General features: G+C 37.1%; 1 protein-coding gene across 3 annotated transcripts in view; it reads left to right on the forward strand.

The window, feature by feature from the left end:
- mpped2 (metallophosphoesterase domain containing 2b) overlaps positions 1–5,783 on the forward strand; it is a 51,547-nt gene extending 45,764 nt beyond the window's left edge. For all 3 annotated transcript variants that reach the window (XM_073868599.1, XM_073868597.1, XM_073868598.1), the window contains exons 5-7: positions 1,194–1,309; positions 1,441–1,554; positions 4,562–5,783. In XM_073868599.1, coding sequence (XP_073724700.1) covers positions 1,194–1,309; positions 1,441–1,554; positions 4,562–4,680 — 349 coding nt within the window. In that variant the 3' untranslated portion in view covers positions 4,681–5,783. The remainder of the gene's footprint in view (positions 1–1,193; positions 1,310–1,440; positions 1,555–4,561) is intronic.
- Positions 5,784–15,361: the final 9,578 nt, after the last annotated feature.

Here is a 15,361-nt window from a genome sequence, read left to right on the forward strand (position 1 = left end):
CAGACACACATTACAGTTTTAGTTAGTTATCGTTTTTTTGTGATGACTCGTTTTTATTTTTATTTCAGTTAACGACAATGTTTTTTCCCATCTAGTTTTCGTTTTTTCGTTAGTTTTCGTTAACGATTATAACCTTGGCGCGTGCGCGGCATGGCGGCAGCCGGGTGGTGGGCGTGAGCGTGAGTGAGACTGTGTTGACCCAAAACAAGGATAGAAAGCGGCAGCATTGCTGATACTTTTGAGCTAAAAACAGACTGATTTCACGCAAAATAGGCAGAAATGCCATGCATTATGAACGTCAGACTTATAATCATTTTCGTTCCGTCTCGTTTCGTCAACGAAAACTCGAAAGCGTATCGTCATGTTTTCGTCACCTTAAAAAATTTTTTAGCTAGTCATCGTCGCGTTAGCGTCATAAAAAATATGTGCGTCAACGAAATCATTTCGTTATCGTCATCGTTGACGAAAACAACACTGACTCGTGCCCATCCCTAATAGGTAGAATAAGCCTCCTTTAAAATCTTTGCCTGCTCCCATTTCTCATTTATCCCATTGCCCTCCATTGAAGTGTTGTACTGTGTTGTGTTGGTGTTTTGTAAGCAGCGCTGAGCAGTTGCAGATGCATCTCTAAAAAGAAGTAGCTCTCTACCGAGCCCTCCAGTTCTCATTTGTCTGCACTGTCTCCATCCATCACCCTGCCCCGCTTATCAGTAAGAGGTCAGTTCCTGCCTCCTCCGCCAAGGCCTACATTTAGCCCTGGCCTTGGGCAGCCTCGTCTAGCCGGGGCCACACGCTTGGCCCTTATCAGATGGGGTCTGAGAGTGGTAAATAAAGGTCTGGACCGGGTTACCGTGGCCTGTCAGCAGGCCTGTCCCAGAAGGAAAATATAACTCTTATTAACATGCTTCTGCTCATTGGCGTTGACAGCTTGATCAATCTGCCTCCTCTACAGATGACCTCTGCTCCGCTGTAAACCGCCAAGCGCCCTAACAGAGGCTGAAATGAATAGCCCGAGACCTCAGATCTGATACTGCAATACTCTGAGGCATTTTTGGATTTTTTTTAGTTTGCTTAAAAAAAGGGAAAAGCTATCTGGATATTGTCAACCTTTGCTCGGACGAACAGCGCGAAGGCATGTGTGTGAGTATTTTGACGTTTATGAAGTGCGTTAAACATTTTTTTTGTTCCCACAGGACCCCGTGGTTTAATGGATGGGGCTTTAACTTACCTCGTGGCCAGTCTCTGCTCGATAAGTGGAACCAGATCCCTGAAGATATAGATATTCTTATGACACACGGGCCTCCGCTGGGTAAGCATAGAAATGGTCACGTAACCGTAGAGGCGCGTATGTGGCCGTTTGTGTCTGCGGATGGATTGTTGTATTTTCAAGTTGTCATAAATGCGATGATGACTTAGGATGTGATGTTGGATTTGGCACAGGGTTCAGAGATTGGGTTCCCAAGGAGCTCCAGAGAGTCGGATGTGTGGAGCTCCTCAACACTGTACAAAAGAGGGTCCGACCCAAACTCCACGCGTATGGGGGAATACATGAAGGTGAGGGTTTAAATATGTGCGTCTCACATGTTTTCTTTTTTCAGACCTTTAGAGGATTAGTCTACTCATTTTCAATGTTGAAATATGTTATTACCTTAACTAATAATTGTTGATACATCCCTCTATCATCTGTGTGCGTGCACGTAAGCGCTGGAGCGCGCTGCGACGCTTCGATAGCATTTAGCTAAGCCCCATTCATTCAATGGTACCATTTAGAGATAAAGTTAGAAGTGACCAAACACATCAGCGTTTTTTCTATTTAAGACGAGTAGTTATACGAGCAAGTTTGGTGGTACAAAATAAACGTAGCGCTTTTCTAAGCGGATTTAAAAGAGGAACTATATTGTATGGCGTAATAGCACTTTTGGGAGTACTTCGACTCGCCTGAAAAGTCCACTCCCCTTCTCACTCTCATAATGGGAGAGGGAGGGTGTTACTGCGCCGAGTCGAAGTACTCCCAAAAGTGCTATTACGCCATAAAATATAGTTACTCTTTTAAATCCGCTTAGAAAAGCGCTACGTTTTATTTTGTACCACCAAACTTGCTCGTATAACTACTCGTCTTAAATAGGAAAAACGTTGATGTGTTTGGTCACTTCGAACTTTATCTCTAAATGGTACCATTGAAAGAATAGGGCTAAGCTAAATGCTATCGAAGCGTCACAGCGCGCTCCAGCGCTTACGTGCACGCACACAGATGATAGAGGGATGTATCAACAGTTCTTAGTTAAGGTAATAACATATTTTAATATTGAAAATGAGTAGACTATTCCTTTAAGGGGGCAATGTGGGGCTTTTAGAAGGATCTCTTGACAGAAATGCAATATAATATACATAACTAAATGATCACTGTACTGTTTTATTACCTTAGAATGAGACGTTAGAAGTCGCTGTCATGTTTCTACAGTAGCCCTAAACAGACAAACTCCTCTATAGAGCGCGTTTCGTCCCTACGTTGTCTCAGACGATGACATGTTTGTCATGTGGCAGCTACCATAGCTTTACTATGCATTTCGAAATTGAGGGACTGAGCTGTTGGTTGCAATTTGCAATCTCATGGCTAGATGCCGCTAAAAACAGGCATCTGTAATGAATTCTGCCAACAAACTGGTATTTCTGAATGGCCTGAGGCCGGGATTAAGCGGATTTCAAGCAAAAGTATTTGATGAATGTGTACAATATGTGCCATGAGCATTCGGTTAATATCATTATATTATTTTTTTGATGTAGTTGGCATTCAGTGGCTTTTTGCATCATGTCATTTTTCAAAAATGTTACGCCAATGAAACCCTCTAATTTAGATATTTTGGACTAGCCTAAATTAACTTTGCCTAAATTTTGTACACTTAAAGGGAATCTCTTTTTTTTTGTTGATTATATAAAAATTTTCCAGCTCCCCTAGATTTGATTTTTACCGTTTTGGAATCCATTCAGCCAATCTCCGGGTCTGGCGCTACCACTTTTAGCATAGCTTAGCATAATCCATTGAATCTGATTAGACCATTAGCATCGCGCTAAAAAATATCCAAAGAGTTTAAATATTTTTCCTATTTAAAACTTGACTCTTCTGTAGTTACATATGTAAACTTTGGTTATTTTTTTAGCGCGATGCTAATGGTCTAATCAGATTCAATGGATTGTGCTAAGCTATGCTAAAAGTGCTAGCGTCAGACCCGGAGATCAGCTGAATGGATTCCAAAAAGGTAAAAATCAAGTCTAGGGGAGCTGGAAAATGTGCATATTTTGTTTTTAAGTTGAGTGTCCCTTAAAGCAGTTGCATATGAGGTGCATTATGCGACACGTTTTAAACAATGTAAAGGAGTTACAACATCAGCTAGACACTTGACTGGTTTTCCTTTACTTTTACACAATTTTGCTAATTATAAATGCAGATACTGTCATTTAATGTTACTGATAACACCAACATTATGGATTTAATAAAAATAAATACAAACAAGAATGCCTTTAGGTCAATTAAAGTCATAGATATATACACTAGATGTCGCCTTGGGATTCTAAGCATACGTCAAAACCGCCGCCATCTTGGAACAGGGGTCTTGTCATAGGAAGTAGCTAGATAAAGCTGCTGTCTCCACCTGTACTTCGAATTCATGGATGATGCCTACTGGCACTATGCATTATAGTTAGAAAAAGTTGATTTTATTATATAAAAAAAAAATCTGGACTCAGTGCTAAATACATGTCTGACTGTTGACATGAACCAATTGAAAAACTAGAAAATTGCATTCATGATGATTTATGGTGATTTTATTTCCGTAACACCATTGCCTACAATGACGCTGATGCGGGGTTCCCCTGTTTCAAGATGGCAGCTCTATTTGACGCATTCCGGTCCAATGAACTGCCGTAGGCGACATCTAGTGTACATATCTATGAATTACAGTAATCTACAAGTTAAATAATTTTAGAGTTAGCATAAAAAACAAAATATGGGTCCTTTAATTAAATTTCAATGCCAACGTTACAGTAGTGGACAAAATGTCCGAGAGTGAGATTTGAACAATGTTTGCTTTTAATGCCCCCTTAAAATATGAGCTGAATGGTACAGAATGGACACAACCTTCAGGTATTGGACAAAATAAGATATTTATTGGCAAAAAGGCTAACCACTGCGGAAACCTGTGTTTTATTTGAATAAACAAAAAAATGCATAAACAAAAAGCTCACGGGTAATAAAGCATACATTGACTACAATTTTATCATAGTATTTTTGGTTATATTTTGTAGTCATTGTCATGGGATATGTCTTTACAATCTTTGCACGTGTTGTATGTAATTTTTGGCCAAGCTTCCTTCAATTCTTCACAAAGCTGAGCTTCAGGTTATACTTTAAACACACCAATGCAACATGCATACACAATTTTTAATGCATGTTTAATATTTTTTTTTTTACAGTTTTGGTCACTACTGTATGCTTGAATTGAATGATATAAACAAACAACTGCATCTTAAACCCTCTCTCTCGCTCTCTCTCTTTCTCTCTCAGGGTATGGCATAATGACAGATGGCTACACAACATTTATCAACTCCTCCACATGTACAGTCAGTTTCCAGCCCACCAATCCACCAATCGTATTTGATCTCCCCAACCCAGGAAACTCCTGAGATTCATTAAAGCCCCCCTCCCTTTTTCTACATGACAACTCTTGCTTAAAATGAATGGTCTTTTTGTACTGCTTGTATTTAAAAATGCATGGCCATCAGATATTTTTAAAAGTCGTAATGAAGCCCATGGCATTCGAATGGCTTTTGGTGGGCAATGAACTTGTGAATTCGTATTTTTATTTGTCCGCATCCGTTGCCTTCTGCGTTTGCTTTATATTCTGGTCAGGATCTCGAAAGTGCATTTATAAAGGTACTTAAAGTGTCAGCAATACCTGACCATGTTTATGGTTGAATATGAATTGCGCTTTGTAAATTTATATTATAAACTTATTTAAAGTCTTGGACTCGATACCTTGTGTGGTGTTTTGGGTAAAAATCATATTTCATCTCTTTCCAAGGGTCCCATAGGTTAGATATTTATTACTGCGAACGGACTTCAAAAAGATGCTTTATCTTACAGGCCATTAAACATCACAGCACATGCATTTTGTCCTCTCAGCATATAAAAGAGAGGCACGGTGCATGTCAAAAGATGGAGAAGCTATTGTGTTTTTTTTTTAATGAGGTTGTTGTGAATGGACTTTATACATTATCGCTGTTTGTGTTCTCGCAGTTTAAAAGATGCAGATTTAGCAAATTTAGTATGGCCTGATTATGCAGATGACACACCAATAGAAGACGAGATGTGATTGGTTGATTGGTCTCTTAAACATATATGTGGAAATATTTTAACAAGTTCTCCTTATTAAATCTGGTACATTCTGTAAATAACCAAACACAGTGTGTATTTATCCTGGGTTTTATATAGCCTACATGTATTACATTGGTTTCGAAGCTGGAAATGACATCACAACACCCCAAGCCAATGTTTTCTTTTTCTCCATGTAACTGCCATTTTTACTTGTGTCGTGTTAATGTGCGTGTTGTATATTGCGCTGTGTGGATTTATGTGTTCTTGCGAGCACAAAAAAAAAGAAAAAATGAATTTCATGTCATTTCTGCTTTGTACATGCTTTCTTTATACTGTATGTTTTGTGCCTTTTTTATCCATTGTGACATTTAGCCAAGTTTATATGCAAATAAAATGCAAGATTTTTATCTGATGTCATTTATCTTTTTTTAAAATGTGTTATCAAATACACACTTTAAAAACAGGGTTCCCACGGGTCCTTGAAATCCTTGAAGTTTGTGAATCTGGGGGAAAAAATGCAAGGCCCTGGGAAGTTTTTGAAACTACATACATAGATACAGGTCATTAAAAGTGCTTGAATCTATTTTATGCAAGAAGTTTTCTGGAAAATCCGTATTATTCCCTGTGTAGTATAAGATAATATCATAAAACTTTGAGACTTTTTAAGCACACGTGCTAAACTGTTCGCTTTAAATGCTTACATCTTCTGTATGCGAATGTTGATTCATACCAAAATGCTTTTTTGCATAGTTGTGTTTGATACATGAAAACATCTCTGGTTACGTATGTAACCGTTTTCCCTGAGACGGGAACTAGACGCTGTGTCTCCCTTGCTTTACTTCCTGCGTCCCTGTAACGCCGTCTTTGGCAATATTTCAGATATATTTCCTGGCTCTGGATCACCCTTTTTTGTCGTTAAGCCTCACCATTGGTTGAATTTGATATACATATTCAGATGCACTTACCCCTGGAGGCATCCTCAAAGATTCACCGCAGTGACGCAGCGCGAGTTCCCTCAAAAGGGAACTGTAACGATGTATCTTAAAAGGTAACACAATGTAACCTTGCTCTCACTTGAAATGTGTCCCCACATTAAGTCCTTGAATTTGAGAGTATTAGACCTGGAAAGTCATTGAAAGGTCCTTGAAGTTAACTAAGGTGTGGGAACCCTGTATAAATAAAAGCATGTTTGTCATGATTTACTTAACCCCTTCAAACCTGATTTTTCAGTGTGCCTTATGTTTATTTAGCATTTTTATTGGTTTGAACCACAAAACATGTGATGTCCATTCTGGTGGATGCAGGGTCTGAAGGGGTTAAACTTTTGATCTTATACGAAAATTCCTGAGATGTTAAAGGGATAGTTCACCCAAAAATGAAACATCTGACATGATTTACTCAACCTTAAGTTGTTACAAGCCTGTGTACATTTCTTTGCTACGCTGAACACAAAGGAAAATATTTTACCAAGCAGATTTGAGGACCATTTTTCCTATAGGGAAGTCAGTAGTGCTCCTGTTTCCTGCTTGATTACAAGTCTTCCTTTGTGTTCAGCAGAATGAAGAAATTTGTACAGGTTGGGAACAATATGAAGGTAAATAATGAAATAATTTTTATGTTTAACACATTTATTAGACAACCATGGGCCCAGGAAAAGATCGCAGCGATTAGCAAATAGCAACATTACCCAACAAATCAATCAATTCCCGATGGATGACTTCAAGTGCCGCCCTACCTTTTTTCTCAGTTCAGAAACAGTTTCACTCGGATATATGTCATGACGGGGAAAATAAAACAATCGCTATATCATTATGACTTTAACAAAGAACTGATCATTAAAAGGGACACTAGAGCTGCACGATTCTGTATAAAATGCGAATCACGATTCTTTTGCTTAAAATAAAGATCACGATTCTCAAGAACTTTGTTAATTTTAAAGACATACAACCCCTGAACATTTTTACAGGTGTAAAGAATTATGCTTCTGAAAGTTGAAGACAAGTGTAGATGATCTTTAAATTCAGTTAATGTTAATTGTAAAGTGATTATGTATTAATTTTATTTAAAGAATTTTTTTTTTTACATTTTAAGTAGCCTTAATTAAAAACGAATAACTTTTGGTGCAAATTGCTGCCACATGGATTGACACAACTTTATGGTAATGAGCTATAGATCCCTTCAAGGTTTGTAAGAATTTAATGACTGTCAGGTGCGCGCGCAGAATGGGGTCAAACTGTTCATACCATTTAGGCTTTCTAGTTTAATCTAACAGGCCTGAAAAATAATGACTTACCTGAAATGAAGTGAGCACTACAAACACAAGCCTCTTCGATCTTTGCATTGTCCCAGTCTGCACGTTTAATTGCTTGCAGCCGCAGATGTTGTATTTTTTGTTTTTGAGATTCTGCATGAATCCCGAAAATCTTAACGGCAGACCTGATGCGATTTTCAAAGCCCACGACGCAAGTAGGCATTTTTGACGATATCAAGTAATACGCAACTCAATCTGCTGTAATGACTTTTCTGACCCCGACATGCGCAGACTAGTGGGAACCGCCTGTGACGTGAACCACTGTTTGGTCGCAACCAATCGCAAGGCAGAAACATTGGGTGGCAACCAATCTGAAGGGCGGAAACCTCTGCTTGAAAGGATTCCTGAGAATGCATTCGAGCGTCAGAGCGTTTTTTGACACTCTTGTTGGCAGCGTGAACGTCCATCGGGTAAATAAATCTACATGCACGCTTAATCTTCACACCCACTAGAACACTTGGGCCAAATACAGGAAAGCGTAATGTAAGTGTTCAAGTGCAAAGACAGCAAGTGTGGTTTTTGGACGAAGCCAATATTTCCCCCTGTGCTAAAAACCCTTTCAAAAGGGATACGATCCGGAATAAGATCCTCTTTTTGGTACTAAAACAACGTCAATGTTCTTGTCGGACGTACCTGCGCATTGCTCTGCCTCACTCATTCTCTTCAGTTTCTGTTTCTTTCTGTATAAATTCTCGGCGAAAGCATTCGCTGTACTAGTGGAGCAAACACGAGTACGAGCTTGCGCAAATAATAAAAGTTATTGCGTCCGCTTTGATTGCGTGTTGTCGAGAGAACTGATGAGACTGCAGCTTTCCTCCTTAAAAATACAATTACCTGAATCGTCGAAATGCTGGATTAAGATCGTTTGGGGGTCGAATAGAGATTACGATCTTTTAACGATTAATCATGCAGCTCTAAGGGACACTCCACTTTTTAAAAAAATATGCTAATTTTCCAGCTCCTCTAGAGTTAAACATTAGATTTTTACCATTTTGGAATCCATTCAGCTGATCTCCGGGTGTGGCGTAACCACTTTTAGCATAGCTTAGCATAATCAATTGAATCTGATTAGAACATTAGCATTGCGCTAAAAATTAAACAAAGACTTTCCAAATTTTTCCTATTTAAAACTTGACTCTTGATATGACTCTGCAATAATATTACGCAGTGTCCGAAAATAGTCTCTGATTATTACGCCATAATGAGAGTATAGTTCCTAGCCATATCGGCCTAGAAAATCACAACTTTTAATTTTCTGTCGAGCTTAGTACACGATGTAACTACAGAAGAGTCAAGTTTTAAATAGGAAAAATATCAAAACTCTTTGATCATTTTTTAGCGCGATGCTAATGGTCTAATCAGATTCAATGGATTATGCTAAGCTATGCTAAAAGTGGTACCCCCAGACCCGGAGATCAGCTGAATGGATTGAAGAATTGTGAAGGTCTAATTTTTTACTCTAGGGGAGCTGGAAAATGTGCATATTAAAAAAAAAGGAGTGTCCCTTTAACAATGATCCACTATTATCATTACAATTAAATTTATATAAAGATATTCTTCTGCATTGGAGTTCAGCAACAGCTTTGATTGATTTATGAAGCCCATTAATTAACCCACATCTGTCAGACCCGAAAATAAATAGATAGGGTTGACAGGGATGGGCCTAACCTCGTGTTGTCCTGTCGGATGCTATCGATCGTTGAAATTTGTCATCGTAGCCTTGCCGTACTTGTCTGATGGATGTCAGAGGCTTCATAGAGCGCTTGTTCACACTGACCCCACAAAGATGTTCAATCAGTCAACATCATACACTGTCGTCAACCAACTCTAAACGGTACAAAGGAAAGCAGAACGGGGCACCTTTAGTAATGGTTTAATGTCAGCTCTTCAAGGTCAGGTTTAATACATAAGATCTGATGAAACGCTTGGGTTCACATACCCTTCCCCGCAGCAAAACGTCCATATCTTGAAAGTGTCCTGGAATTTCGGTGGAGTGCTTCCTCTTTGAGACCTTTCATTATATGCGCATGACCTGCTGTCTTTTCACTCTCTCATGTTCACAATTGGATGTTGCTAGGCATCGTAGCAGTACGTTCCCTTTAGGGATAGAGGATTTCTAGAAATAGAGACGCAAATTTCAATATATAATGAATGAGGTTTGGATTATGAAAATTGCTTAAAAGCCGGTATAGTGGGCTTTTGACACTTAACTCAAGGTCATTTACAAATTCATACTGTATACTTTTGTATTTGAATTAGTTAACCCTGCTCTAACCCTGCTGTCTATCTTTATTACCCAGGGTCGAAAGCAGTGCTAATGTCCTTTACAAACTACAAATGTAAAATCAACCTATAAAAGAGGCCTTAAAGCATTGTTACCCTAAAGTCAATGTCGTCATTCCTTTCAAAGTATTATTTAAATGATTTCTACCTCCCAACTACATTTCTTGTACACGCATGAACCTTGGGGTTTTTTGGCCTGGTTTCTTGTGTCTTTTCATTTCTTTCCAGGAGCTGGTCTACAAATCATTTCGACTTTGACACTTAATGCAATGTGGCCGAAACATTGTGCCCTGTCAACGCGGACCCAGAGAGAAAAACAGCCCTGCTGAGGAGTACATTAAGTTTTCCACCTGACAAATTCCATATATTCTGCTGAGTGTAATAAATCAATGAGGAAGTAAACAAAATGAATAAATCATAGTGGAAATCTCTGTATACTTTGGACCGCTCGACTGGAATTATTAACGGTAGCTGAATTACGGCAACCCTATAGCACTACAGCACATAAGAGGCAGATCTGTCCCAAGACCCTATTATTTCCTGTCCTGTTTTGTCCTTTCTTAATCCTAATAACAATCCAGATTTTATATTTATCCTGATACCAATCCTATCCATCTCTAAGTATAATAACCAACAACAGCATGATTTATTAGTTTATAAACTTTTTAGATTTTAAATGTAGGCTATAGTTTCAGCAGTAACAAAGTGGCTGTCTTGGTCCGCACGTAACTTCCGGTAAACTCCGCTAAGAATAAATAACAACAAAATTCTTTAAACGTAGTTTATTTATATAACGAGCAAAAAAACAACAACACATAGATTACTTCGGAAACCAAAACATTTGTTATTTTCGACGAGGCATTTGTTCAAGAGATCAGTTTAGCCACTAGTCAGACCATTAAAAAAACGAAACCGGAAGTAAAGTTCGGATCCAAACGTGTTTCGTGTCAGCGCACGTGCGTCCGATGAAACCGTCTATATGCTGTCCAGTAATTAGATATAATTTTAAAAAACAATCTTTATAGGCATCATTTAGTCAATCATCTTGTCATAACTATACACAAATTTGTGTTAGTACTTGTGTAAACATACTGCTACATAGATTCTGACCCACTCAGGTAAAGTAAAGTTTATGTTTATTGCTCGTTTGTCAACTCTGTCTAATGAATATCTTGAGGGCTTTGGCTCCATCTAGTGGCTTTTTATGGTAATAGTTAATGTCAAAATTATTTTTGGTCAACGTAACATTACATGTAGACATCTACACATCAGCATGTTGTACACATTAAGGCTTTAAAGATTCAACTCGTACATTCGCACCCTGTCTATGTTTATAGAAGAGACAGATTACAATTAAAGTGCACGTGCTTATTTCGTTTTGCTAACATGTATTGTCCAAGATAATTAGGCCTACATATTTTTTAAATGTGTACATTTTTGTCAGAACATGTTTATTAAGTTATCATGTTATTGTGCTGCTTATCTGTATTTTTTTAATAAAAAGGCTTAAATCAAAACAAACCAACTGCAAATTGATTGATATTAACTGGAATGCACAATCAAAAAACAAGATTTTTGAAAAAAAATCTCTTCATAAATTTATAGCCTATATACTGAGCAAAGATTAATTGTATACAAAATAAAAGTACATTGTTGCATAATATAGACCATTTTGCAAGATGGAAACAACAATAGTCCAGAAACAGTTCCTGTTTCTATGTGTGACTGTTTTGTTTTCTTTATTTTACATATATCTTAAATATGTTTGTTTAACTTTTTGATTCAGTTCTATATGTTCTGTTGATTGTATTTTCTCCCAAAGTCAATGTAGTGTTAAAAAAACTATACCATATACAAAGTCTCTTGCAATATGTTTTTCTCATTTTATACCATTTTCTTTGATTGGATGTATGTGATTTTGGCATGTCCCAAACACTGCTCTAACTTTAGTGAGTGTAAAAAGTGAATAAATGACATAAAACTTATTGTCCTCAACAAGTTATTTGATAATTTATGTTCAATTTTCATAAAAATATTAAGCATTTTGCACGTGTCCCTAAAATTGCTGTCATTTTGGGGTACAAAAATGTTCTAGTTGCACGTTGTCAAGCTTAAAATGTCCACCCTGTCATTGTAAATAAATTAACATAAAACTTAAAAGAAAATCTTCAGCGGAGAACCACTTAGCTATATGCAGCTACATCATGTGTTCATTAAATGCTAACTTTAGCTAAAAAATGTACACTCTGCCATGAAAATTTACATTGAATTTGCATGACAGCGTGGACATATTTTATAGGTTTGTTTGTATAGTGATTTGCTTGCAGTTAATGTATAAAAAGTGCTGGAGCTTGACCAATATGCATTTCTAACAGCCCAAGGTCTCCTTAATACAGAATATATGAGGTTAAATGGAAAATCTCAGATTTTTTGGAGGGGGGGGGGTGCAGTCTTAAAGGCACTTTATAGTGATAGTGACCCAACTATTATGTTTATTTAAACAAACACACATACATATATACATACATCTATATCTATATGTAGTACAGTATATGTACTGCTCTGTTTAATGAACGTGAGGTCAATTGGCTCCATCTAGTGGCTTTTTAACAGAAAAAGCATGTATATTTATACCATTGGTGCTGTTGAATGCTTTATTCTGAAATGTTCCACGGGTATGCATTATTTTTTGATAAACAGACACATGACCTGTCTTAAAATAACAACCAGAGCAATGGTAACCGTGGTATAAGTGGAATAATTGACTCTAGTCATACACTATAAATAACACTATAAAATAATACACATCCGGTCCAAAGACACGACGAGCATTACTACCATGGGTGTGCATTATTTTCAAATAATTCAACGTCCCGTCGTCTATTATTCCTGACATATAACAGAGGCGCTGTCTTTACTTATTGGTGCTGCTGGCTGACACCTGTTGGTCATGGAGGATTCTCATAAACTCGTGCCCCAGCTGTAGCCCCATCTAGAGGGCATGAAGAAAAGCACATGGCAAAGATTATAAAAACTGATTTTTCAGTAAAATAGAGGACAAAAATTATTTATAACCAAATAGTAAAAAGCTCAAGTAAAGTATGCGACAAATCCCAATTTCACACACAAGGCTTAGCTAAAGCCAGGACTAGGCCTTAGTTAAATTAGGCCTGTTCAAGATTTTTTTATAAACATGCCTTAGAAAAATATGTTACTGGTGTGTATCTTGAAACAAAACAATGGCATATTTTAAGACTGGGGATAGTGTTTTTACTACAGTTTACCAATTCATTATAGTTAATAATACTACAGAATGCTGTTGTATATGTGAACAATGTGCTATAGTTTCTAAATTATATTAAGCATAGTACAATTTACAACAGTTTACTATAAATTAGAGCTCGGCATAGATTAATCTAGATTAATCTCATACAAAATAAAAGTAATAATTTTTTTGCATAACGTGCTGTTTGTAATTATTATGTATATATAAATACACATATATTCATGTATGTATTTAAGAAACATTTACATGAGTATATATATTTTTTATATTTTTATATATTCTAAATTATATATAAATAAAACGATATTTAAATAAAACATTTCTTAAATGTATATATATGTATGTGTGTGTTTAAATATACATAATATTTACACACATAACAAACTCATATATTATGCAAAAAATACTTTTATTTTGTATGAGATTAATCTATGCCCAGCCCTACTGTAAATACTACAGCATTTTTTCTTTTTACAATTTTTATCCAGCTCACTATACATAATGCAAAGCAGAACAATATCAGACTTAAGATGCTGTTGTATTTATTTTGAACACTAGGGGGAAACAGTACTCCATGTATAATCAATTTCTATCTATCTATCTATCTATCTATCTATCTATCTATCTATCTATCTATCTATCTATCTATCTATCTATCTATCTATCTATCTATCTATCTATCTATCTATCCATCCATCCATCCATCCATCCATCCATCCATCCATCCATCCATCCATCCATCCATCCATCCATCCATCCATCCATCCATCCATCCATCCATCCATCCATCCATCCGGGGAGCAGAGATTCAGCACAATAAATATAAATGTCACTTGTTTCTCTAGGCACATATGAATCTTAGTTTGTGTGTGTGTGTGTGTGTGTGTGTGTGTGTGTGTGTGTGTCTTAAGGGACAAATGAATCGAAGGGTGCCTTTACATACCCATCACAACACAAACACACATAAACTCTTTTACACTTTCTTTACAATATCACATTTTTTTCTGTTTATGCTTTTTAAAATATGCCTAATATCGCCTAATAATGATATAGACCAGACCAAAGCAAACTGAATATTAATGCGAATATTTCAGCATTTCTCAGATCAAAGCATTTTTCAAAACACTTTGTTTAACGTGCACATCAAGTCAGTTGTGCACAACATAAAAGCAAATTCTCATTGAACAAATTGCAAATGCTTTGAAACAATCATGCAGACGATTATGTCCAATTGTCTGCTACATTTTAAATTGCTTATGTCATTTTCATCAAAATACATTATACTGGTTTCTGTTTACACCTCAAAACATTTAGGAATTAGTTCTTCGTATTTCTATATATCGTATTTCGATATGAAAGTAAAATGGACACTTGGAAGAGCTATACATGGTTTAGCTACAAGCAACTCAAAGGTGAAAGGTCCTTGCTATGGCAACAACCCTGAACTGGGCTCAGTCTTATTAATTAACCTTCAAGAAATGGAACAATGCAGATTTGAAAATAACTCAGACAGCAGACGAATCTGGCCCAGATCCGTACCGAATCCTTACCGGAGCTGCTGAGTTCGGCCCAGATCCGGTGTAAATCTGGCCCAGAGTCGTCTGCTTTAGTCTCCAGAAGACTATTTAATAATACACATTTATGATGTTAATCACACTTAAAACACATCATATAAGTATACATCCACTGTTCAAACACTGAATTATTGCTATAATATTTAACCTAGTTTTTTCTCCCTCCTCAAATCTCTCTCCAGCATCCGGCCTTTTCATCCTGAAAATAGATTATTTTTTTAATTACAGGCCTCGCTTTTGTTTTAAGACCAAAACAATTATGAAAGTCTAAAGAATCGACTAATTAAAAGGCAATTTCGTCTCATCAGATCACAACCGCTCCCCCCTTCCCCAAACATCTCCTCTCCCGCCCCTATCTGCAGTTGAGGTGGCCCATCAAGGCCTGACATTTAAATGGGCCGATGTTGAACACATGCGGGATGATGGGACTGAATCAGATGGAGTTTCCCGCTGAGATGATTAGCGTGTGGCTACTCAGCCGAACTGCGTTCTCTCAATCAGAGCGAATCGTCTTCATTTACATGCGCTGACTGCTG

Source organism: Misgurnus anguillicaudatus, chromosome 6 (assembly GCF_027580225.2).
Source record: "Misgurnus anguillicaudatus chromosome 6, ASM2758022v2, whole genome shotgun sequence".
NCBI lineage: Eukaryota > Metazoa > Chordata > Actinopteri > Cypriniformes > Cobitidae > Misgurnus > Misgurnus anguillicaudatus.